Source organism: Oncorhynchus nerka, linkage group LG8 (assembly GCF_034236695.1).
Source record: "Oncorhynchus nerka isolate Pitt River linkage group LG8, Oner_Uvic_2.0, whole genome shotgun sequence".
Lineage (NCBI taxonomy): Eukaryota > Metazoa > Chordata > Actinopteri > Salmoniformes > Salmonidae > Oncorhynchus > Oncorhynchus nerka.
The window spans coordinates 54195617-54222584 of NC_088403.1; the positions used below are offsets into that span (position 1 = coordinate 54195617).

The following is a 26968-nucleotide window of genomic DNA, read 5'->3' on the forward strand; positions in this document are numbered from 1 at the left end:
GCTGTACAAATGACGTTCCTTTCGTAGATTTCAGTAAGTAGTGTTCTATGAACAAAAAGCACAGGGAAGTGAAGCATGTCATAGTGAGACATTCTGTTCTATTAAAGATGCCACTCAGAGTCTGAGAATTTTTTTGACAGGATCTATGGCTGAACAGCTTTATTGATACATTTTTCATGTTATCTCATGATACCACCTCGCTAACAATGGGATGTCAATGTACACGCTAATAATGGGATATCAATGTACATCAATGGGATATCAATGCACATCAGTGTTTCCATAGATGCTTGTAGGAATAAAATGGCAAATTCAAAAGGTTATTGGGTTATTGAAGACTGACTCTCATACTAATCATACACTGAGAATAAGAATTTTACTGTGTTGTAAAACATTAGGCTACTCTAAAATCCACTGTAACAGAAAAGTATGGACCTTATTTGTCCCCATTTTTGTTTTTGTTGATAGCCAGTCTTGCTGTATCTCCCTTTACATTACAGTGGTCCTTCTTGGTTTGAGAAGGGTCCAACATTTTGGGGAGGTGTTGCGTTTGTCTAGAAAAAAAAGAACCATTCTTGAAACAACATATTTGGTCTGACAAAGTCATATCTCTCATGCTAATAGATGATGCAAAAAGTAGAATATAATAGTTGGTTTGGTCATGTTGATTTGTGGTGCAGGCTAGTTATTGGTCAGAGGGTCTCTCGAGTGGGATTCCGCCCTGGGCCTGCTTACATTGTTTATGCAAAGCAAAACTCACTGTGTAATACAACACATAGTGTCTCGGTTCACATGTTTTATGCATGATGCATGTATTATGGAGGGATGCAGGCGAGACAACACATTTTTGTACCAGTTGGCCCAGGTTCAATTGGCTGGCGACATACAGTACAGAAACACAAGACACTTCGCACTTGCAAATCTTCTCCAGGCAAATTGTATAAAATATGCTTTGAGTTTAACCCTTTCTGTTTGTTAGGTGAGAGTAGCAGTTGCATTGTGTATTGGAACTGGGTATATATTAACACATAATTGCCCCCGTATAAAAGCTATTGTGCCACTTGGCTTCAGAGGATGGTTTATGATCATGATAAATGTCATGATGATGTTTATGTATTAGGAGGAACAATTGTCACAATGCCCTCTTTTTGTCCTGGGTCTATGTACATGAATTATGATACCACAAACAGAAGTGTAATAAGAAATGGATATTAAAATTCATATTCATATTTTTTACCGCACAGAAAAACTGCACTTTTAAAGAAGACAAAGAAAATGTTTAGAATGTGAAAGTCAAGAGTTGTAGGACGTCTGTTTGTTTCTGACTATTTCCTCCTCTGTGTGTTTCCTGTAGTTTGCGGAGACATCCATGGCCAGTTCTTTGACCTGATGAAACTGTTTGAAGTAGGAGGGTCACCGGCTAGCACACGCTACCTATTCTTGGGCGACTACGTCGACAGAGGATATTTCAGTATTGAAGTAAGTGTTTCACCTGTTCTAAGAACATTAAAGGAAAATACCACACAAAAACGATATTTTGGTATTTGTTTCATTAGTCCACTGTTGAAACAGTCCCAAAGTGTTTTGCATGTCAACAATCAAGTTTTCAAGATATATAGTGCATTCGGAAAGTATTCAGACCCCTTCCCTTTTTCCACATTTTGTTACGTTACAGCCTTATTCTAAAATGGATTACATTAAAACAAATCCCCATCAATCTACCCACAATACTGCAGACTGACAAAGTGAAACGTATTTTTTTTTTTTTTTTTGCATAACAATATTTTATTTTATTTATTTACATAAGCATTCAGACCCTTTGCTATGAGAGTCAAAATTGAGCTCAGGTGCATCCTGTTTCCATTGATCATCCTTGAGATGTTCCAACTTGAATAGAGTCCACCTGTGGTAAATTCAATTGATTGGACATAATTTGGAAAGGCACACACGTTTCTATATAAGGTCCCACAGTTGACAGTGCATGTCAGAGCAAAAACCAAGCCATGAGGTCGAAGGAATTGTACAAAGAGCTCTGAGCCAGGATTGTGTCAAGGACAGATCTGGGGAAGGGTACCAAAAAATGTATGCAGCATTGAAGGTCCCCAAGAGCACAGTGGCCTCCATCATTCTTAAATGGAAGAAACTTGGAACCACCAAGACTCTTCCTAGAGCGGGCCATCTGGCCAAAGTGAGCAATCGGAGGAGAAGGGCCTAAGTCAGGGAGGTGACCAAGAACCGGACAGAGCTCCAGAGTTCCTCTGTGGAGGAACTCTTCCAGACGGACAACCATCTCTGCAGCACTCCACCAATCAGGCCTTTATGGTAGAGTGGCCAGACGAAAGCCACTCCTCAGTAAAAGGCACATGACAGCCTGCTTGGGGTTTGCCAGAAGGCCCCTAAAGACTCTCAGACCATGAGAATCAAGATTCTCTGGTCTGATGAAGCCAAGATTGAACTCTTTGGCCTAAATGCCAAGCTTCACGTCTTGAGCATACCTGGCACCAACAGCATCATGCTGTATTGATGTTTTTGAGAGGCAGGGACTGGGAGATTAGTCAGGATCGAGGGAAAGATGAACGGAGCAAAGTACAGAGAGATACCCATCCAATTTTTTTTTAAATAAAAAATTGAAACCTGTTTTTGCTTTGTCATTCTGGGGTATTGTGTGTATGTTGATGAGGGAAAAAACAATATAATTTTAAATAAGGCTGTAATGTAACAAAATGTGGGAAAAAAGTCAAGGGGTCTGAATACTTTCCAAAGGGTCTGTAGAACTTTCAAAATACAGAAAGTGTCACAGTATGATGCGTTTTGCATAATCCTTTAAGTTAAAGAAGGAAGTGGTTGATGCTTTTGCTTTCGTACATCTGAGACTCCTATTAGTCATTGTGTATTGTATATGTTCTCTGAAAATATGCTAATTCATTTCCTATGTCTTTGTTATTGTCTTCCAGTGTGTGCTGTACTTGTGGGCCTTAAAGATCCTATACCCCAAAACACTATTTTTGCTCCGTGGGAACCACGAATGTAGACATTTAACAGAGTATTTCACATTTAAGCAGGAATGTAAGTGTGGTTTTGAGTTTTTCTTTCTGAAGCATTTTACATTGAACATGACGCTTGACTTTCAAATGTTCACGCGGAAATATGCTTCTTGGCATAGTATGAAATCAGATTCTTGCTCTCGCCTTGATATGTATTTACATATGTCAGGGCTATTGCTGTTGGATTCAGGCTTAGAGTATAACCAAAATACCAAGGGCAGAGTTAGAGTTTTTTATGTCTTTTGGATGTTTTCTGACACTTTGTTTGAGCTTTCCGACCCAGGCCCAGCACACTGCCCTAGTGTGTAAGAGCTAGGGGTGTTTGGCCTGGCAACACTCTTCAGTCCTCGCCCTATTTCCACCCTGACAGGTAGAATTAAGTATTCGGAGCGGGTGTACGATGAGTGTATGGATGCCTTCGACTGCCTTCCCCTGGCCGCCCTTATGAACCAGCAGTTCCTGTGTGTACACGGAGGACTTTCCCCAGAAATCTCAAACCTTGACGACATCAGGAAAGTACGTGATTTCCCAAACTACATTCCTTGCATGACAAAGCCCAATGCAATATGCTTTTAATTTGTGCTGACTTTGGTACATTTTACACAGACTACTACATTCGGAATGATCTCCTCTTTTTCCCTTAAAATCATGGATACTTGGGATATTGTATTGTTTCTATATTGTATGAATATATCACATGTACAGTGGCAAGAAAAAGTATGTGAACCCTTTGGAATTAACTGGATTTTTGCATAAATTGGTCATAAAATGAAGTCGAAGTCACAACAATAGACAAACACAGTCTGCTTAAAACTAATAACACAAACAATTATACGTTTTCGTGTCTTTATTGAACACACAGTGTAAACATTCACAGTGCAGGATGGAAAAAGTATGTGAACCCTTGGATTTAATAACTTGTTGATCCTCCTTTGGCAGCAATAACCTCAACCAAATGTTTTCTGTCATTGCGAATCAGACCTGCACACCGGTCAGGAGGATTTTGGACCATTCCTCTTTACAAAACTGTTTCAGTTCAGCGATATTCTTAGAATGTCTGACGTGAACTGCTCTCAAGGTCATGCCACAGCATTTTAAATCGGGCCGAGGTCAGGACTCTGACTGGACCACTCCAGAAGGCGTATTTTCTTCTATTGAAGCCATTCTGTTGTTGATTTACTTCTGTGTTTTGGGTTGTTGTCTAGTTGCATCACCCAACTTCTGTTGAGCTTCAAATGGCGGACAGATAGCCTTACATTCTCCTGCAAAATGTCTTGATAAACTTGGGAATTCATTTTTTTCGTCGATGATAGCAAACTGTCCAGACCCTGAGGCAGCAAAGCAGCCACAAACCATGATGCTCCCTCCACCATACATTACAGTTGGGATGAGGTTTTGATGCTGGTGTGCTGTGCCTTTTTTCTCCACACATAGTGTTGTGTGTTCCTCCCAAACAACTCAACTTTAGTTTAATCTGTCCACGCAATATTTTGCCAGAAGCGCTGTGGAACAACAAGGTGCTCTTTTGCAAACTTCAGACGTGCAGCAATGTTTTTTTTTGGACAGCAGTGGCTCTTTCCATGGTGTCCTCCCATGAACACCATTATTATTCAGTGTTTTACTTATCATAGACTCATAACAGAGATGTTAGCATGTTCCAGAGATCTTTAGCTGACACTCTAAGATTCTTCTTAACCTCATTGAGCATTCTGCACTATGCTCTTGCAGTCATCTTTGCAGGATGGCCACTCCTAAGGAGAGTAGCAACAGTGCTGAACTGTCTCTATTTATAGACAATTTGTCTTACCGTGGACTGATGAACATCAGGCTTTTAGAGATACTTTTGTAACCTTTTCCAGCTTTATACAAGTCAACCGTTCTTAATCTTAGGTCTTCGGAGATCTCTTTTGTCCGAGGCATGTTTCACATCAGGCAATGCTTCTTGCGATTAGCAAACTCAAATCCAGTCATGACTCCAGTCATGTCCATGTTTCATTAAAGTGTAATGGATGTTCAGTATAAGAAGGTTCATGCATTTTCCCTTGTAACAAACATTCCTTCAAGTGTATTTTATTCTGTGAAGGGCACATCAATTAGGATACAATTAGGTTTACACAGACCTTTGTTAAAACCGGCTTAAGTACTCCTTTTTGCTGTTCAAGGAAATAGTCTTTATAATTTCTCTTGAAATATTTATTTAGAAAAGGATGTCCTTGATAACACAACATGGACTACCTCCCTCTCAAACAATGCCCCAAACTAACAGAGATTTGCAATCTGGCCCTCTGATTAAACCTTTTGAATAGTTGGATCCTGCTTTTTCTCAAATTCAATGACGACAATTGGATTTTGTGGCTGCAATCAGATGGTCTCTGTAATAAAATCTTCACTACTGAAGTGTGCGTTATGCTACAGTATATACTGTACCAGGCTTGGGCTCAATTCCATTTAAATTCCAGTCAATTCTGGAAGTACAATGATATTACAACTCCAAATCAAGTCAAATGTATTTATATAGCCCTTCGTACATCAGCTGATATCTCAATACAACTCAAATTGCAAAGATTTGAATTTGGTTTACTTTCTGAATTGACTAGAATTTAAATGGAATTTACTCCAGCCCTGGTATATACTTTGTCTGAGAAATGACTGTCATGAGCTTTTGGATGATCACTTTAGTTTGTAGCTTTTCATTCCATTTTCCAGGAGGAAGTATTAGTATAGTCAAGATTGAAAATATGTATTCATGTTTCATACTCATAAAAGGCACAAATTGTCATCCAGTCTATACAATTTCATGTTGTGGGTTTCTTTCACACACAAATGTGAGACCCTACCAACAGTTTTACTGTAACATGCTCTGATGAAGGCAAAACTGCCAAAATGCAGTGCCGCTATTTCGCAATTTTGTTAAACTCGGGATTTCTCATTTGAAGTTTTACTGTAACCACAGTTCAATGTAGCAAGACTAATTGTCAACTCAAGATCCGTTTCAAGTAGAGGTCGACCGATTAACCGGAATTGCCGATTAATTAGGGCTGATTTTAAGTTTTCATAACAATCAGTAATCGGCATTTTTGGACACCGATTGTGGCCGATTACATTGCACTCCACGAGGAGACTGCGTGGCAGGCTGACTACCTGTTACACGAGTGCAGCAAGAAGCCAAGGTAAGTTGCTAGCTAGCATTAAACTTATCTTATGAAAAACAATCAATCTTAACATAATCACTAGTTAACTACACATGGTTGATGATATTACTAGTTTATCTGGCTTGTCCTGCATTGCATATAATCGACTTCTCATCACAGCCTACTTCGCCAAACGGGTGATGATTTAACAAGCGCTTTCTCGAAAAAAGCACTGTCGTTACACCAATGTGTACCTAACCATAAACATCAATGCCTTTCTTTAAAATCAATATACAAGTATATATTTTTAAACCTGCATATTTAGTTAATATTGCCTGCTAACATGAATTTATTTTAACTAGGGAAATTGTCATTTCTCGAGCTTTCGGTGTAAGCAGTCAGGGTATATGCAGTAGTTTGGGCCGCCTGGCTCGTTGCGAACTGTGTGAAGACCATTTATTCCTAACAAAGACTGTAAATAATTTGCCAGAATTATACATAATTATGACATAACATTGAAGGTTGTGCAATGTAACAGCAATATTTAGACTTAGGGATGCCACCCGTTAGATAAAATACGGAACAGTTCCGTATTTCACTGAAAGAATAAATGTTTTGTTTTCGAAATTATAGTTTCCGGATTTGACCAAATTAATGACCTAAGGCTCAAATTTCTGTGTGTTATTTTGTTATAATTAAGTCTATGATTTGATAGAGCAGTCTGACTGAGCGGTGGTAGGCAGCAGCAGGCTCGTAAGCATTCATTCAAACAGCACTTTCGTGAGTTTGCCAGCAGCTCTTCGCTGTGCTTCAAGCATTGAGCTGTTTATGCCTTCAAGCCTATCAACTCCCGAGATTAGGCTGGTGTAACCGATGTGAAATGGCTAGCTATTTAGCGGGGTGCGCGCTAATAGCATTTCAATCGGTGAAGTCACTCGCTCTGAAACCTTGAAGTAGTTGTTCCCCTTGCTCTGCAAGGGCCACAGCTTTTGTGGAGCGATGGGTAACAATGCTTCGAGGGTGGCTGTTGTCGATGTGTTCCTGGTTCAAGCCCAGGTAGGGGCGAGGAGAGGGACAGAAACTATACTGTTACACTGGCAATAATATAGTGCCTATAAGAACATCCAATAGTCAAAGGTATATGAAATACAAATGGCATAATCGGTATCGGCTTTTTTTGGTCCTCCAATAATCGGTATCGGCGTTGAAAAATCATATTCGTTCGACCTCTAGTTTCAAGTCATTTTCCCTTTCCCATACAGTAGGTATCACTACACCAACTTATTGAGGAAGTTAAACTGACTCCGTTTCCGCATAGATAAGACATTTTCCTGACTGATTGACATTGTCTCTCCCTGTCTCTCCTAACTCTGTGTACCTCTGTCTTTGTAGTTAGACAGATTCAAAGAGCCCCCTGCGTACGGGCCCATGTGTGACCTGTTGTGGTCAGACCCCCTGGAGGACTTTGGGAACGAGAAGAGCCAAGAACACTTCACACACAACACAGTGAGAGGCTGCTCCTACTTCTACAGGTGGGCCGTCACCTCCTTCACAAGCTGCGTAGTGTGAAAAAGAGGCTGTGAATGTATTCATTTATTTGTCATTTAGTTGACAGAGACAGTGCACATTATTAAGCGTGTGTGTTGTGTGTGTGTGTGTGTGTGTGTGTGTCTTGGCTTTTGTAATAGTTGGCCATATCTTGCTTTGTTACCATTGCTGACTTTGTTAAATTGCTGATGTATCATACAATGGACTTGACATTAATCTAGTGTAACACTTCTGGCATCTACAGTAATATAACCCTCCAAATAAAACAGTTAACTTGTGCCATTGAAGCATCAATGAACCTTCCTTTGCCAAATCCTTCCAGCCCACGTTATTCTGGCAAATGTTCATCTTCATTCAGTCCCCATCGAAGCCCCTCAGTCCCTTTTCTACTGTCTGCATCATAGTAGCTTTGTAACCTGCATTTGTCATGGTCCCAGGGAAACGGCCTTTTCTCTCATTACTCTGTCGCAAGTGTTTATTTAACACATATATGAACTCCCATTGAATTATTTTTTATTTAACCTTTATTTAACTAGGCAAGTCAGTTAAGAACAAATTCGTATTTACAATGACGGCCTACCCTGGACGACACTGGTCCAATTGTGCGCCACCCTATGGAACTCCCAATTTCAGCCGGATGTGATACAGCCTGGTTTCGAACCAGGGACGGTAGTGATGCCTCTTGCACTGAGATGCGGTGCCTTAGACCGCTGCGCCACTCAGGAGCCCAGTCACAGGCAGAGCATACAAAGGAAACACTGGAAGTGCTGCAGGAGCTCACGCTGTCCTGAATGTAATGAACTTGTGCATTAGCACAGGGCCAGAGTCTTCTCCAAATGTGAGCTTTAGTGCTCCAGTGTCCAGTCATTACAGGTGGACAGACGCTCATTTGATCCTGGCATGCTAGTGGCAGAGCCAGCCTGAAGCAGCCCAAGCTGTCAAATGTTTCTCCTGGGTTAGTGACTGTAGATATGATTCCCCTTAGAAATGCAGTCCATCCAACTGAAGGCAGTGGATTGGGTAGGGTTGTTCTCAAGGCATTACTTACAATTTGTATATTGATATAATTTGAAAAGAGATTGCATATATCATATTTGTCAAAGTCTTATTTTCTGTACCCATAATACCTATTTCAAAGACCTCCTATTTCACGAGCGTACAAACGTAATATTTGCTCTTTGGACCCCAGGAAGACTAGCGGTCTCTAAAGGTCTTTTCATTTTGTGAAAACAAGGAAGAGTCGCCTTCCCTTGCAAGTAGTAGCTAGCTAGCAGCCTGGCTAGCTGGCTTTAGCCTAGCCCAAGGCCAGCAGAGGGCGATATTGAGTCGTTTCCATTTTACACTCGTATCCTCTGCAGACCGCTTTGTACCTAAAACATTCTCCATTCAGGCTGCAAAGGTGTCGATTTCCTCCTTAACTATATTTAATAGTGAGAAAAAGGGGGAAAATATGCATACTTTCTTTATGAAACACCATTTTCCACCACCATGCTAAAGGGGCTAATGCCTAGGAATGCTACTCCCGGATGTTGCCTATCGCTTTCAGCCAATCAATTTGCAGCAGTCTGATGTTTACCCTTGGCTGAACGCAGGGCACAACATCAGGAAGTAGCATTAGCCAAATGGTGTTTCATAAAGGGAGTATGTGTATTTTCCACATTTTCTCTGCCTTCTTGCCATTAGTAGGAAATTGACGCCTTTGCAGCCTGAATGGATAATGTTTTAGGTACAAACCGGTCCACGGGGGATACGAGTGTATTTACGGCTGCATACAATGCGTTTGGACGGTAAAAGGAAAATGAAACCATCAATATCAGTTCAATATCGCCATCTGCCGGCCTTTGGGCTAGCCTTAGCCTGGTTAAAAACATAGCAAGCCAGCTAGCCTTTTCAGCTTCCCACATCGCCATGTGAAATAATCTGATTTATAATTTTTTGAAATATGCCCTGGCAAATGTTCTTATACTTGCCAGTGTAACCTAAAACATTATCCCAGTTTGATATGCTGCTTGTGTATTCATTCCCATATCAGCTAAACATAGAACGTCATGATTTGTTCACAAGAAAAAAAGCACATGGATTGCTAGGTGGCTGCAGCAGATTCTACCATTTTAGCCTGTAATCAGTAGTTATTAATGTTATACAAAATATATTTTGGGGTGAATTCTTGTTGTTTGGTTTACTGTTTGAACAATAGCTGAGATTACATTTGGTTATCAAAGGCTAATTTGATGAATAGCCTATAGAACCAAGTGACAACACAGCCTAAACTCCACTGCCTGTCTCAATTTTCAGGTAGTAAAAAAACACGTTGAATACCGGTAAACGACATTGCGACACTCTGAATCTTGCTTGTGCGTAAAGCTTGTCATAAACGTTTTATTTATTTTATTTTGATTGAACCTGTATTTAAACAGGGAGTCACAGTGAGATAAGGCGATAGCTAAAGGGGATCCAAATAAAGAATGAAGAATTAGCTTAGGTATTTTATGTGGGAACAATGATGCTTATTTGCATTCAATATTTGATGTAGGTCAGGACTATGTGATAGCTGTGCATAGATTTGTATATGACCCAACAGTTTGCTGTAAATGGTCTCACTTGACTTATACTGGGCAAAAATATATACACAACATGCAACAATTTCAAAGATTTTACTGAGTTACAGTTCATATTAGGAAATCAGTCAATTAAAGTAATTTCATTAGGCCCTAATTTATGGATTTCACAGGACAGGGAATACAAATATGCATCTGTTGGTCACAGATATCTTGAAATAAAGAGAGGAGCGTGGATCAGAAAACCAGTCAGTATCTGGTGTGATCACCATTTGCCTCATGCGTCGCGACACATCTCCTTTGCATAGAGTTGATCAGGCTGTTGATTGTGGCCTGTGGAACGTTTTCCCACTACTTTTCAATGACTGTGTGAAGTTTCTGGATTATGGCGGGAACTGGAACATGCTGTCGTACACGTTAATTCAGAGCATCCCAAACATGCTCAATGGGTGACATGTCTGTTGAGTATGCAGGCCATGGAAGAACTGGGACATTTTCAGCTTCCAGGAATTGTGTACAGATCCTTGCGACATTATCATTCTGAAACATGAGGTGATGGCAGCAGATGAATGGGTTGACAATGGGCCTCAGGATCTTGTCATGGTATCTCTGTGCATTCAAATTGACATAGATAAAATGCAATTGTGTTTGTTGTCCATAGCTCATGCCTGCCCATACCATAACCCCACCGCCACCACTCCGTTCACAACATTGGCATCAGCAAACCGCTCACTCACAAGACGCCATGCACGTGGTCTGCCGGTTGAACGTACTGCAAAATTCTCTAAAGCAATGTTGGAGGCAGCTTTTGGTAGAGAAATTAACATTAAATTATCTGGCAACAGCTCTGGTGGACATTCCTGCAGTCAGCATGTCAATTGCACACTCTCTCAACTTAAGACATCTGTGGCATTGTGTTGTGTGACAAAACTGCAGATTTTCGAGTGACCTTTTATTGTCCCCATCAGAAGGTGAACCTGTGTAATGATCATGCTGTGTAATCAGCTTCTTGATATGCCGCACCTGTCAGGTGGATGGATTATCTTGGCAAAGGAGAAATGCTCACTAACAGGGATATAAACATATTTGTGCACAACATTTTAGAGAAATACGTATTTTGTTTCAGGTCATGAAACATGGGACCAACACTTTACATGTTGCATTTATAATTGTGTTCAGTGTAGATTTGTATATGACCCAACAGTTTGCTATAAATTCTCCTGCTTGATTTAGATTTGTATATGACCCAACAATTTGCTGTAAATGGTCCTGATTTAGATTTGTATATGTCCCAACAGTTTATTGTAAATGGTCCTGCTAGAGTTAGATTTGTATTTGACCCAACAATTTGCTGTAAATGGTCCTGATTTAGATTTGTATATGTCCCAACAGTTTACTGTAAATGGTCTAGCTTGACATATATTTGTAAATGACCCAATATTTTGCTGTAAATGGTCTCGCTTGACTATCTGCCAGACAACAGGGACCCTGTCAGGGAGAGAAATGTCACCCCTGTCACTTGAGAAAGCGTAAGAGCGCTGTGTTGTCTCTTTCGGGTTCTGGCTGCTAATGATATTTCCATGGTATGCCCCTGCCATCTCTGATATCTCAGTTACAAGGACCCAGTATACTAAATCCAGTAGGATCGACTATTGACAGAGGGACAGTGATTTAAAGGTGATGGGCACTGTTCGTACACTTAAAATACATATTTCCTTCCAGGCTTCCTTGAAGCAATCCCTAATCTGGCATCACTGCATGGATTTTATCGCATATCAGATCAATGATTACTTCGAGGAAGGAAGGATGCATTTTAAAAGTAATGCAGTGTATTAGGAAAATATTCAGACCCCTTGACTTTTTCAAAATGTTGTTGCGTTACAGCCTTATTCTAAAATGTATTAAATTATTTGGTTTCCTCATCAATCTACACACAATATCCCATAATGACTAAAACGAAAACTGGTTTAAAAACATTTTAGCAAATGTATTCCAAATAAAAAACAGGAATACCTTTTTTACATAAGTATTCAGAACCTTTTTTCCATTGATCATCCTTGAGATGTTTCTACAACTTGATTGGAGTATACCTGTGGTAAATTCAATTGATTGGACATGATTTAGAAAGGCACATGCCTGTCTATCTAAGGTCCAACAGTTGACAATGCATGTCAGAGCAAAAACCAAGCCATGAGGTTGAAGGAATTGTCCGTAGAGCTCTGAGACAGGATTGTGGAAGGGTACCAAAAAATGTCTGCACCATTGAAGGTCCCCAAGAACACAGTGGCCTCCATCATTCTGATGGGTTCTGACTCCTAAACTTGAAATGGTGTTAATCATTACGTATCCTATGGAAATGAGGAGTGCTACAGTCTGGTTTCTACACCAGAAGTGAATGTTTATCTGTAGGAGGAATGTATATGGTGTGGTCAATTAAGGGTGGATATGAGCCAGAGGCTTGGAGTGTACCGAGTAAAAGAAAGGCAATCACATGGTTGCAGTCACTGAGTTCAGCTCAAGTCACATTAAGGGAGAAGGAACAGTTTATTACCCACATCACTTAACTTCCTGCCTAGCGATAAAATGTAATGTTTAGAGGGAAGGAGGAGACTGCACCCAAATTGGGGTGTATATCCTTGTGCTGGTGGAAACATGTCTTTGTCTGTTCAGCTGTCTAACCTTTTGGGTAAAGAAACTTTTTTTGAGCTTTAATAATCGTCTGTGAGTTTTTACTCGGTTCATTTAGAACCTAACAATTCTTAAATGGAAGAAGTTTAGAAAAACCAAGACTCTTCCTAGAGTTGGCCGCCTAGCCAAACTGAGCAATCGGGGGCGAAGGGCCTTGGTGAAGGAGGTGACCAAGAACCCGATGGTCACTCTGACAGAGCTGGAGATGGGAGAACCTTCCAGAAGGACAACCATGTCTGCAGCACTCCACCAATCAGGCCTTTTAAGGTAGAGTAGCCAGAATGAAGCCACTCTTCAGTAAAAGGCACATGACAGCCTGCTTGGAGTTTGCCAAAAGGCACCTAAAGGAATCTGACCATGAGACACAAGATTCTCTGGTCTGATGAAACCAAGATTGGATTCTTTGGCCTGAATGCCAAGCGTCACGTCTGGAGGTTACCCGGCACATCCCCAGGGTGAAGCATGGTGGTGGCAGTATCATGCTGGGGGGGATGTTTTTCAGCGGCGGGGACTGGGAGACTAGTCAGGAACGAGGGAAAGATGAATGGAGCAAAGTACAGAGAGATCCTTGCGGAAAACCTTCCAATTAGACAACAACCCTAAGCACACAGCAAAGACAACGCAGGAGTGGCTTCGGGACAAGTCTCTGAATGTCCTTGAGTGGCCCAGCCAGAGCCTGGACTTTAACCCAATCGGACATCTCTGGAGAGACCTGAAAATAGCTGTGCAGCGATGCTCCCCATCCAACCTGACAGAGCTTGAGAGGATCTGCAGAGAAGAATGGGAGAAACTCCCCAAATACAGGTGTGCCAAGCTTGTAGCATCATTCCCAAGAAGACTCGAGGCTGTTATCACTGCCAAAGGTGCTTGAACAAAGTACTGAGTAAAGGATCTGAGTACTTATGTAAATGTGATTTATTTATAAGAACCTGTTTTTGCTTTGTCATTATGGGGTATTGTGTGTAGATTGAGTTAATTAAAAAAAACTGAGCAAGAGGACAAGTACATTAGTGTCTAGTTTGAGTAACAGACGTCTAACAAGCTTGGCACACCTGTATTTGGGGAGTTTCTCCCATTCTTCTCTGCAGATCCTCTCAAGCTCTGTCAGGTTGGATGGGGAGCATCGCTGCACAGCTATTTTAACTGGCAGCTTCATTAAATGGTACCTGCAAAACACCAGACTCAACGTCAATAGTGAAGAGGCGACTCCGGGATGCTGGCCTTCCAGGCAGCGCTGCAAAGAAAAAGCCATATCTCAGACTGGCCAATAAAAATAAAAGATTAAGATGGGCAAAAGAACACAGACACTGGACAGAGGAACTCTGCCTAGAAGGCCAGCCTTTTCACTATTGACGTTGAGTCTGGTGTTTTGCAGGTACTATTTAATGAAGCTGCCGGTTGAGGACTTGTTAGGCGTCTGTTTCTCAAACTAGACACTAATGTACTTGTCCTCTTGCGCAGTTGTGCACTGGGGCCTCCCACTCCTCATTCTACTCTGGTTAGAGTCTGTTTGCACTGTTCTATGTAGGGAGTAGTACACAGCGTTGTACGAGGTCTTCAGTTTCTTGGCAATATCTTTCATGGAATAGCCTTCATTTCTCAGAACAAGAATAGACTGATGAGTTTCAGAAGAAAGTTCTTTGTTTCTGGTCATTTTGAGCCTGTAATCGAACCCACAAATGCTGATGCTCCAGATACTCAACTAGTCTAAAGAAGGCCAGTCTTATTGCTTCTTTAATCAGACAACAGTTTTCAGCTGTGCTAACATAATTGCAAAAGGGTTTTCTAATGATCAATTAGCCTTTTAAAATGAAACTTGGATTAGCTAACACAACGTGCCATTGGAACACAGGAGTGTTGATTGCTGATAATGGGCCTCTGTACGCCTATGTACAGTCGTGGCCAAAAGTTTTGAGGATGACACAAATATTAATTTTCACAAAGTCTGCTGCCTCAGTTTGTATGATGGCAATTTGCATATACTCCAGAATATTATGAAGAGTGATCAGGTGGATTGCAATTAATTGCAAAGTCCCTCTTTGCTATGCAAATTAACTGAATCCCCCAAAAAACATTTCCACTGCATTTCAGTCCTGCCACAAAAGGACCAGCTGACATCATGTCAGTGATTCTCTCGTTAACACAGGTGTGAGTGTTGACTTGGACAAGCCTGGAGATCACTCTGTCAAACTTATTGAGTTTGAATAACAGACTAGAAGCTTCAAAAGGAGGGTGGTGCTTGGAGTCATTGTTCTTCCTCTGTTAACCATGGTTACTTGCAAGGAAACACGTGCCGTCATCATTGCTTTGCACACAAAGGGCTTCACAGGCAATGATATTGCTGCCAGTAAGATTGCACCTAAATCGACCATTTATCGGATCATCAAGAACTTCAAGGAGAGTGGTTCAATTGTTGTGAAGAAGGCTTCGGGGCGCCCAAGAAAGTCCAGCAAGCTCCAGGACCGTCTCCTGAAGTTGATTCAGCTGCGGGATCGGGGCACCACCAGTACAGAGCTTGCTCAGGAATAGCAGCAGGCAGGTGTGAGTGCATCTGCATGCACAGTAACTTTTGGTGTCAAGAAGGGCAGCAAAGAAGCCACTTCTCTCCAGGAAAAACATCAGGGACAGACTGATATTCTGCAAAAGGTACAGGGATTGGACTGCTGAGGACTGGGGTAAAGTCATTTTCTCTAATGAATCCCCTTTACGATTTTTTGGGGCATCCGGAACAAAAGCTTGTCCGGGGAAGACTAGGTGAGCTCTACAGTCAGTCCTGTGTCATGCCAACAGTAAAGCATCCTGAGCCCATTCATGTGTGGGGTTGCTTCTCAGCCAAGGGAGTGGGCTCATTCACAATTTTGCCTAAGAACACAGCCATGAATTAAGAATGGTAATAACACTTCCTCCGAGAGCAACTTATCCCAACCATCAAGGAACAGTTTGGTGACGAACAATGCCTTTTCCAGCATGATGGGGCACCTTGCCATAAGGCAAAGGTGATAACTAAGTGGCTTGGGGTACAAAACATTGATATTTTGGGTCCATGGCCAGGAAACTCCCCAGACCTTAATCCCATTGAGAACTTGTGGTCAATCCTCAAGAGGCGGGTGGACAAACAAAAAAACACACATTCTGACAAACACCAAGCATTGATTATGCAAGAATGGGTTGCCATCAGTCAGGATGTGGCCCAGAAGTTAATTGACAGCATGCCAGGGCGGATTGCAGAGGTCTTGAAAAAGAAGGATCAACACTTCAAACATTGACTCTTTGCATCAACTTCATGTAATTGTCAATAAAAGCCTTTGACACTTATGAAATGCTTGTAAATATACTTCAGTATTCCATAGTAACATCTGACAAAAATATCTAAAGACACTGAAGCAGCAAACGTTGAAAATTAATATTTGTGTCATTCTTTAAACTTTTGGCCACGACTGTAGATATTCCATTGAAAATCAGCTGTTTCTACACAGTATTTCTGATCAATATAATGTTATTTTAATGGGATGAAAATGTGTTTTTATTTTAAAAACAAGGACATTTCTAAGTGACCCCAAACGGTAGTGTATATTTTAGAGTAAGGCTGTAACGTAACATAATGTGGAAAAAGTCAAGGTGTCTGTTTGAAGAGGGCCCTTGTCAATGGCTGTTGTAGTATAAACACTCAAACAGGATCGGACAGTAAAATTCCAACCCAGGTTAGGTGCTTCCTCCTGTACCCTAGCCCAACAGCCTTTTGTGTCTTCTTGGCTTGGCTTAAATTCCTCTGTGGCCTTGGGCTGCATCCCAAATGGCACTACATTTCCCTACATAGTGCACTCCTTTTGACCAGAGTCCTTTATGGGTAGTGCACTATATAGGGTATAGGATGCCATTTGACATGTAGCCTTGTTGTTTTCCCCTAGGCTGGATCTGCCTGCAGGGCTCATTGTAATTGGCAGCACACTTGCATGCTGAGTTTATGGGCCAGCTTCAAGCTGCAGACTAAAAGGAGAACAATTCGCCAATCTGAGAAAAAAGACTCAGTTTAGTCCCTTTTCCTGATTCTGACAGCTGTGTCTTATTCCAGCACCATACGCCCCCTCATAACTGTTTTACACACATTACTGAGGTGTGAAATTGCATGTTGTTTTGAATACAGGCCCCCTCTTTTCTAGCCCGCTATAGCCTAGTGGACACTTTGCTTGTTCACTAAATATGTTTTCTTTTTTGAACCATTGATTACTATTTGTGAGTAGCCTAAGCAGGTAATTGCATGGTATTTTCGTTGCTTTATGAAAATAGCCCTTAATTGGATTTTGGCTGTACAATTGATTCACAGAGTATACTGTCAGATTTGAGGTAGACAGGTGTGCATGTATTTATTTATTTGTTAGGGACAGTGCACAACTGTTGGATGGCTGACATCTGTGTCCCAGAACAGATGTCAAATGCTTTCAGCACAAAATGTATTTAGTCTTCTGAGAAATACCTGGCAACAGAATCTGCTGAACAGTGACAGGTGCATGGAAAGAAATAATGGATTCAAATAATGAATCGAGACGGATATTAGATGCACACTTTTTATTATCCTCGACGCAATGCGATCACACCACAAAGAAACCGTACACACACTTAGGCAATGTTCCTCTGTCAGTTGTATTTTCTCTCCTCATGTGACCAGTACCAGAATGAACTTAAACCTAGACCTATTTCTAGGTTTAAGTCCACCTTGAGTGACAAAGCAAAGTACTCTCAGCTGAGAAGCCTGATGTGTAACTGTGCCACTCAAAGCGTATCCTGTTACCCGTCTGACAAGGAAATGTGATTTGAGACACATTTGTTTACTTTTAGTGAAGTGAGAGTTATTGTTCTCTTGTCTACTATTTGTCCTGGATATTAACTGTAGGGTGAGGACATTGGATGTTACCAGAAGTGCCCAGTGGCCAGAAGTGCAAGGCTTCACGAAAAACAAATCCATCTACCTATCACACAGAGCAGTAAGCTACCCTCTAGCTCCAAAAGCATTCAGCAATGGGGACTCGTACTGAGCAAAGAGCGTGACCATTGTTATGCAAATGAGCTATATCCAGCAACAAGCACTTGAGTTTAGCCTCCTGCGCAGAGCTAAATGATATCACGTACGTCACTCATTTCCTAATGTACAGCTGATGTGTAGTTTTCTCAATGTAAAATGGTTGATTATTTGAAGCCTACAATAAAATACCAACATGAGTAGGTTGCACAATGAGTGTGGTTCTTTGAACGATTTGTAAACAGTCTGAGAATATTGCACATTTATCCTTGGATGGCTCTCATGTGACATCAGCTGTTCATGGAATAGCCTTTAGAAGTCGTTGTGGTCGGGAGTTATGGATGGATTTGGACTCACAGTTGCATTCTGTTTCCCAAGGTCACTCGCTTACTAAACGTTCCTTCTCCGGTAGGTGATTTAGGAATGTTGTCAACGTGACTGGTTTTTAGGGGGTTGTTGGCTGTGTGACTAGGGCCGACCTCACTGAGAGCGAAAGGACATTTCCAGTGGACTTTTGGTGTCTTTGGTAAGGAAAGGTTATGGCATGGAAAATACTGCAACTGTCCTATACTGTAATTACTGTCAGTTTGTTTTGGCCACCTTCATCTCAGCCTGTTCAGAACCGCATGAGTATGCAAAAGCTACACACACACACGCGCGCGCACACACGCACACACACACTAAATAATTATAGTGTTTGTTGATAAACCACACACCTGCTGGATTATTTTGTTTACCCTTTTTGTTTACCCTTTCTGATGGTAACATGACGAAGATGCATCTGCTATATTTACAAATGTATTAAAATACATTTGAATGAATATCTATTTCAATTGTGTGTCAACGAAATCTAATCACTGTCTTTAGATCAAATTAGAGCCGTTAATCAAGCATGTGTCATCTTGTCTTCCAACAGCTACCCCGCTGTCTGCGACTTTCTACAACACAATAACTTGTTATCTGTCATTCGAGCCCATGAAGCACAGGACGCTGGGTAAGTGTCCTCTTTTTACCCACCGCTGACTGCTCCACAGCCCTTCTCCTTGGACAACTATGTCGCTTGAGTTTACGCAAGTAAACATTTGAACCTGTTGTTTACTAAAAAATTGTGCTGTATTAAAAGTTGCAGAGTTTTGGCCATCAGAGCCCCTTCAAAGGACTTTGATAGCAAGCATGTCAAAACGCTGAAGAAAAGGCTGATGAGGCAGAGGGGAGCCCAAACTGACCGAAGGCTTGTTGCCCTGTTTGTTTTCTCTGCACTCCCGCTGCTTGTCCACGCAGACCGTCTGGTCCCACTCAAAGAGCAAGGATAGCTTGACGTACAAGTCAGCCTTAGGCACAGCTCTAGGATCAGATTACCGTGTCCAAATCAATGAAATGACTCCTCAGGGCACTGTTGACTTCATTCACATGCACAATGTGTATGTTACATTATTATATAACCTGTTGTAATATATGCCATTTAGCAGGCCCCTTTATCCAAAACGATTTTAAAGTAATGCGTGCGTACATTTCAGATGGTCCTGGGAATCGAACCCGCTGCTCTACCACACTGAGCTACAGAGTATTAGGTAGTGTTGTTGTAACGGCGACGGTAATCATGATGCCGTCTCTCCCTCTAGGTACCGCATGTACAGGAAGAGCCAGACGACAGGGTTTCCTTCTCTCATCACCATCTTCTCAGCACCCAACTACCTAGACGTCTACAATAACAAAGGTAAGCACAGAGTCCCCAGTATTCATTAGCTCGACTATGTATTAGTTTATTTTGCGTCTCTTGGGTTGGTTTAGATGGGGATGGGCTGGACTGGACTAACTGCGGTCCATTTGGCATGCACACTCTGGAGGAGGCTGGACACAGACAGACCTTTGTGAAGTGAGTCAGCACAAAAAGTCTCAGAGCGACTCTTTTTGTCCAATAGGGGCACCAAAGGGGAGTTTCCAGGACAGGGAGAAGGGGATGGGGCTGTTTTTGACACACACACACAGAGAAAGAGACTGCCATTTTCCCCATGGGGGCATATTTTCGCATAGGTGTGAATTGGGGCAAAGCCAGTGAGTTTACTTGAGGGCATGTGTTGAGATGTTTTGAAGTATTTTTGTCAGTCTTACAGTGGGCTATGTTTACAGGTTGTTGTTTTAACCTTGATGTTCCCTGTTCTCGGCACACTTTGATATCTAATCCCAGCTTTGCCAACTCAAAGGTAAAGAGCTTTAAATAGCCAGCCTTGTGGAGCACAGTCAGGAACGCAGGCAATTACTCAGCCCTGTTAGATTCTACTTCCCACTGTAGTTTTATGGTGCATTTAACATCGGTTGCATATTTCCTCAAATGTTTTTTTTATGGTTAAAAAGAGTTTGACTCAGGCGATGTCGTTTTCTAGGATTCTTTTCTATTCTCTTGAAACAACAAGGGATAGAGCTTCTAAATGAAGAGGTAAGAAGAAAACATTATCTATGTTATTTCTGTTAAGAACTGCCCAATGAGGCACAAATATGGTTAGAATCTGTCTGATCATTAATTTAGGCGGGGGCAGGGCGCCCAATTGAAATGCAAGTGACCGTAATAGATTGATCTTCTCTCATCTTGGACTGGGGCCTCGGTTGCGAGCGCTGCAGTCTAGTGATTGATGGCCGGTCGATGGCCACTGTAAATCTAAAAGGAGCCCGTCGTCTCAATATGAAGACGTTGCCAGATTCAAATTAACCGGGGCCTCTCCCCGATGGTCTGCGGTCCTGGGACAGTGTAACCCTTATCAGAGAGGGGATGCCGTCAGAGCCAGGAAACCCCTAGCCGGTGGTTTCACAGGCAAAGAAATAAAAACCAAAACACAAAGGCCAACATTGCTGAGTGGATAAAATGTAAAGGCCACATAGCTCCTTTTTTTTAAGGATAAGAGCAATTGTAGAATCAGATTGTTCCACCCCTGAGACAAGGGTCTACTACTCTACAGGGTCTCCTGTCAGGGGTCAAGTTGTCTGTGGTCACATGAGCTGGAGCTGGGTTGTCACTGATGGTCACTCAGGCTAATGTGTTTTTCTCCTCCTGCTACTTCCCTGACATTACACTGGTGTGTAGAGAGAGATGAACTATGGTACACCCTGCACTCAAATGAAAACACACCGCCATGATTGCTCTCTCTCGCTCCCTCCCTCTCTCTCACTCTCACCCTCCTCTCTCCCACTCCCTCTCTCTCTCTTTATCCTTTCTCTCCATGAGCTGTAAACATGAAAACTGACTGCTGCAACACAATATAGAGGAGGTTGGAGGACTCCAAGGGGGAAATAATATTTGTGCATGCTATATTGTCTAGCTGCTTAATTAAGATCTCCCAGCTCAACAAGACCCTTCGGTCGCTGGGCCTGCCTCTTGGACAGTGATGGCAATTACGCATATTCAAACACATATAAGGCATTTACCTGTTTTTCCCCTGCCGTATGTTGTTGGTGCTTGTGTTTAGACAGTTGGAAGTGTGACGGGGAGACGGAAGTAGATGGACGGCTTTGAAAGGGATTCAGGCATGTGTGGTGAGAAGTTGGCTGTGTTAATCACCAGGTCAAACTTCAGCACAAACATTTAGCCTACCTGCTTCTTAATCAGCACAAACATTTAGCCTACCTGCTTCTTAATCAGCACAAACATTTAGCCTACCTGCTTCTTAATCAGCACAAACATTTAGCCTACCTGCTTCTTAATCAGCACAAACATTTAGCCTACCTGCTTCTTAATCAGCACAAACATTTAGCCTACCTGCTTCTTAATCAGCACAAACATTTAGCCTACCTGCTTCTTAATCAGCACAAACATTTAGCCTACCTGCTTCTTAATCAGCACAAACATTTAGCCTACCTGCTTCTTAATCAGCACAAACGTTTAGCCTACCTGCTTCTTAATCAGCACAAACATTTAGCCTACCTGCTTCTTAATCAGCACAAACATTTAGCCTACCTGCTTCTTAATCAGCACAAACGTTTAGCCTACCTGCTTCTTAATCAGCACAAACATTTAGCCTACCTGCTTCTTAATCAGCACAAACATTTAGCCTACCTGCTTCTTAATCAGCACAAACGTTTAGCCTACCTGCTTCTTAATCAGCACAAACATTTAGCCTACCTGCTTCTTAATCAGCACAAACATTTAGCCTACCTGCTTCTTAATCAGCACAAACGTTTAGCCTACCTGCTTCTTAATCAGCACAAACATTTAGCCTACCTGCTTCTTAAACAGCACAAACATTTAGCCTACCTGCTTCTTAAACAGCCATCTTTCCCCTTCTCTCTCCTGTTTTTCGTTGATATAGTGAAATTAGAGATGGATTGAAATTGCTGTTGCTCTAGAGAGGACAGGCTCAGAGATTGAGCCATTGTTCATTGACCTCTGGGGGTCAAATGTCAGAGTTCAGTTTCCTGTGAGGTTGGCATGTGGCGGTGCGATCGTACGAGGGGTGGAAAGAGATGGCATGCTGGCGTGGAAAAAATATCACGTTGGCATCCCCGGGGCAGGAATGATGACAGTGAACAAGAGAATTTTCCGCCTCGTCACGGACGACAGCGTGGGGACCTTGTCTGGATGTTCTGCAGGGATTCCCACCCCCTCCAGCCAGAGCACATCAGAGCAGAATGGGGAGGTTCTGTTTTCCTCTCTGGATTTCTGGGTGGGAAGTTGGATGGGACTCTTGGCAAGAGAGGACCAGTTAACCAATAAACATTCCATTGTTATTATTTACTCTCCTTCTGTGACTTAACAATAGTGAAGATCAAGACCTCAATTATTGATCAATGACAACTCAATCTGCATTATTACTAACACTGTACTGTGTAGTCTACTGTATTGCACTGCAACAGTGATCTATTCGGATCAAATATGTGTGGGATGATAAATTGAAGTGAAGTGAAAAAACAAAACAGCCCATTTCCCTCTATTTCCTGTCTGCCTCTGTTACATGAATACAGAGAGGTAGACCGTAGAGTGAGTAGAGTCTGATGGGAAGACAGACAGTACAGGAGGAAGAATTAAGCCAGAGGAGGTAGAGAGGAACTTTCATCCCTCTGCCCCGCTTCCCTCCATCCCTCCAGACAAAGGGGATCAGAGAGCCGTCCTCGTTACGAAGGGAGGAAAACCCTTCTCAGCAGGCACTCCTCTGTAAATAATGTAGGAGAAGACAGACCGGTGGGTAGGCATCGGGATGTCTTGACCATGGTAGTGTGTGTGTGTTAAAGCACAGAGTCTGGTGTTTTCCCCTAAGAAGCACTAGAGGAGCATGCAGCTTTATCAGAGCAACAGAGACCCCCGGTGGTCATCTGAGGAACTGCAAGGAACCTCCGAAAATATTCTGATATTTTTTTTTTAAATGTATTGATTTGTGAGTTTTTTTTAATTAAAAACATTTTATTATTTTATGAAAAGCAAGTCACGTGTTAGGAATATTTGGTCCTTTCTGGAATCAAACCCAGAACGCTGGTGTCACAAACGACAACGAGCTGAGCCTTGTAGCATGAGGGGTTGCTTGTTGTAAGCCACTAACTGCATAGATCCTACAATGCAAGTGGATTTGTGCTTTCTGAGTTTGTGTGTCTGTATCTAAGAGAAGGCACAGCAGCTCATAAGAATAGTTGCTGATGCTCAAGGCTGCACCGTTTGCTTGCTCCCCCACCCGCTCGTCTCACCACTGTATCACCAACCCCAACTCTCACCAAGCCCACTCCAAGTGAATGTTAGTCTGGCTGTAGCTGTACAGACTCATGACATGCAGATGGCTGGCATGCCGCGTTTGATGACTGGCTATTCTCAAACCCAGTCAGGAGACGCCCTGAGGCAGGAAAGTCCCCAACGGGACCCGACCTCGGTGTCAGCTTTCCCCTCAACGAATCTGGGCCACATTGGCTGGGTGTTGCGGGTGGGAGGGGGAGCAGATTGCTGTATAAAGGGGGTTAGGCAGCAGTGTCTGCCTGTGTGGTTCCCTGGCCTGTTGCAACGTGATAACACCTTACCCTGATTAGACAAACTAGGTCATTGGCCCAGGCCCAGGTCTAATACTAATGGGGCTGCTGTGTGAGCCAAAATAGCAAAGTATTCTAATACAAGTTGAAGTCATACATAATGTATTTGGAAATAGTTTTTTTAATCATCATTCTAAAACATCCATGAGAATCTATAGATTTTTCATGATACAAAAAAGGATTGGATTTTTTGGGGGGACCGAGATTATATGTTTTCTTACTGTATTACATACAGTACCAGTCAAACGTTTGGACACACCTACTCATTCAAGGGTTTTAATTTATTTTGACTATTTTCTACATTGTACAGCAATAGTAACTATGAAATAACACATATGGAATCATGTAGTAACCAAAAAAGTGTTAAACAAATCAAAACATATTTTATATTTGAGATTCTTCAAAGTAGCCACCCTTTGCCTTGATGACAGTTTTGCACATTTACATTTACATTTACATTTAAGTCATTTAGCAGACGCTCTTATCCAGAGCGACTTACAAATTGGTGCATTCACCTTATGACATCCAGTGGAACAGTAGTGCATCTAAATCTTTTAAGGGGGGGGGGGTGAGAGGGATTACTTTATCCTATCCTAGGTATTCCTTAAAGAGGTGGGGTTTCAGGTGTCTCCGGAAGGTGGTGATTGACTCCGCTGTCCTGGCGTCGTGAGGGAGTTTGTTCCACCATTGCACACTATTGGCATTCTCTCAACCAGCTTGAAGGAGTTCCCACATATGCTGAGCACTTGTTGGCTGCTTTTCCTTCACTCTGCGGTCCGACTCATCCCAAACCATCTAAATTGGGTTGAGGTCGAGTGATTGCGGAGGCCAGGTCATCTGATGCAGCACTCCATCACTCCCCTTCTTGGTCAAATAGCCCTTACAACATGTTTTTGGGTCATTGTTCTGTTGAAAAACAAATGATAGTCCAACTTAGTGCAAACCAGATGGGATGGCGCATCGCTGCAGAATGCTGTGGAAGCCATACTGGTTAAGTGTGCCTTGAATTCTAAATAAATCACTGATAGTGTCACCAGCAAAGCACCATCACACCTCCTCTTCCATGCTTCACGGTGGGAATTACACATGCGGAAATCATCCTTTCACCTACTCTGCATCTCAGAAAGACATGGCGGTTGGAACCAAAAATCTCAAATTTGGACACATCAGACCAAAGGACAGTTTTCCACTGGTCTCATGTCCATTGCTCGTGTTTCTTGCTATAATTGTCTTTTACTAGTGGTTTTGCAGCAATTCGACCATGAAGGCCTGATTCACGCAGTCTCCTCTGAACCGTTGATGTTGAGATGTGTCTGTTACTTGAACTCTGTGAAGCATTTATTTGGGCTGTAATCTGAGGTGCAGTTAACTCTGATGAATTTATCCTCTGCAGCAGAGGTAACTCTAGGTTTTCCTTTCCTGTGGCGGTCCTCATGAGAGCCAGTTTCATCATAGCACTTGATGGTTTTTGCACTTGAAGAAACTTTAAAAGTTATTGACATTTTCCTGTCTTAAAGTAATGATGGACTGTCGTTTGTCTTTGCTTATTTGAGCTGTTCTTGACATAATATGGACTTGGTCTTTTACCAAATAGGGCTATCTTCTGTATACCGCCCCTACTTTCTCACAACACAACTGATTGGCTCAAACGCATTAAGAAGGAAAAAAATTCAACGAATTAACTTTTAACAAGGCACACCTGTTAATTGAAATGCATTCCAGGTGACTACCTCATGAAGCTGGTTGAGAGAATGCCAAGAGTGTGCAAAGCTGTCATGAAGGCAAAGGGTGGTTACTTTGAAAAATCTCATCTCAAATATATTTTGATTTGTTTAACACTTTTTTGGTTACTACATGATTCCATATGTGTTATTTCATAGTTTTGATGTGTTCACTATTATTCTACTGTAGAAAATTGTACATATAAAGAAAAGGTGTGTCCAAACTTTTGACTGGTACTGTGTGTTTCTCTCATAAACACTGAGGGTTAAACTGGTTCTTGATACAGCCTCGGTTTCTGACCCCATCTTTGGTATGTTACAATTGCCTCCCAGAGAATTTGGTGTTTTCCACAGATCCAATATTCCATGCATATATTGGCACAGAAAAAACTATGCACAAGACCTCTGGAGACCCCTGTTTGCACTAGACCTCTGGAGCAGTATTGCATACTGTGGCGAACCAAAGCACTCCTCTTGGTTCTCCGATAAACTTTCTCCCTTTGTTTTTGCAACTCCCCTCCAAGTCTCCGACCACTACCTTGTATCCTTTTCCCTCTCGCTCTCATCCAACACTTCCCACACTGCCCCTACTCGGATGGTATCGCGCCGTCCCAACCTTCGCTCTCTCTCCCCCGCTACTCTCTCCTCTTCCATCCTATCATCTCTTCCCTCTGCTCAAACCTTCTCCAACCTATCTCCTGATTCTGCCTCCTCAACCCTCCTCTCCTCCCTTTCTGCATCCTTTGACTCACTATGTCCCCTATCCTCCAGGCCGGCTCGGTCCTCCCCTCCCGCTCCGTGGCTCGACGACTCATTGCGAGCTCACAGAACAGGGCTCCGGGCAGCCGAGCGGAAATGGAGGAAAACTCGCCTCCCTGCGGACCTGGCATCCTTTCACTCCCTCCTCTCTACATTTTCCTCCTCTGTCTCTGCTGCTAAAGCCACTTTCTACCACTCTAAATTCCAAGCATCTGCCTCTAACCCTAGGAAGCTCTTTGCCACCTTCTCCTCCCTCTTGAATCCTCCTCCCCTTCCCCCCCTCCTCCCTCTCTGCAGATGACTTCGTCAACCATTTTGAAAAGAAGGTCGACGACATCCGATCCTCGTTTGCTAAGTCAAACGACACCGCTGGTTCTGCTCACACTGCCCTACCCTGTGCTCTGACCTCTTTCTCCCCTCTCTCTCCAGATGACATCTCGCGTCTTGTGACGGCCGGCCGCCCAACAACCTGCCCGCTTGACCCTATCCCCTCCTCTCTTCT

The 26968-nt window shown here is 42.4% G+C and overlaps 1 protein-coding gene across 2 annotated transcripts in view; it reads left to right on the forward strand.

Moving 5' to 3' along the window:
- The window catches only part of LOC115133564 (protein phosphatase 3 catalytic subunit alpha), a 151013-nt gene that overhangs the window by 100199 nt on the left and 23846 nt on the right, over positions 1 to 26968 (forward strand). For both annotated transcript variants that reach the window (XM_029666955.2, XM_029666956.2), the window contains exons 3-8: positions 1355 to 1479; positions 2955 to 3066; positions 3415 to 3560; positions 7568 to 7707; positions 18903 to 18980; positions 19609 to 19703. In XM_029666955.2, coding sequence (XP_029522815.1) covers positions 1355 to 1479; positions 2955 to 3066; positions 3415 to 3560; positions 7568 to 7707; positions 18903 to 18980; positions 19609 to 19703 — 696 coding nt within the window. The remainder of the gene's footprint in view (positions 1 to 1354; positions 1480 to 2954; positions 3067 to 3414; positions 3561 to 7567; positions 7708 to 18902; positions 18981 to 19608; positions 19704 to 26968) is intronic.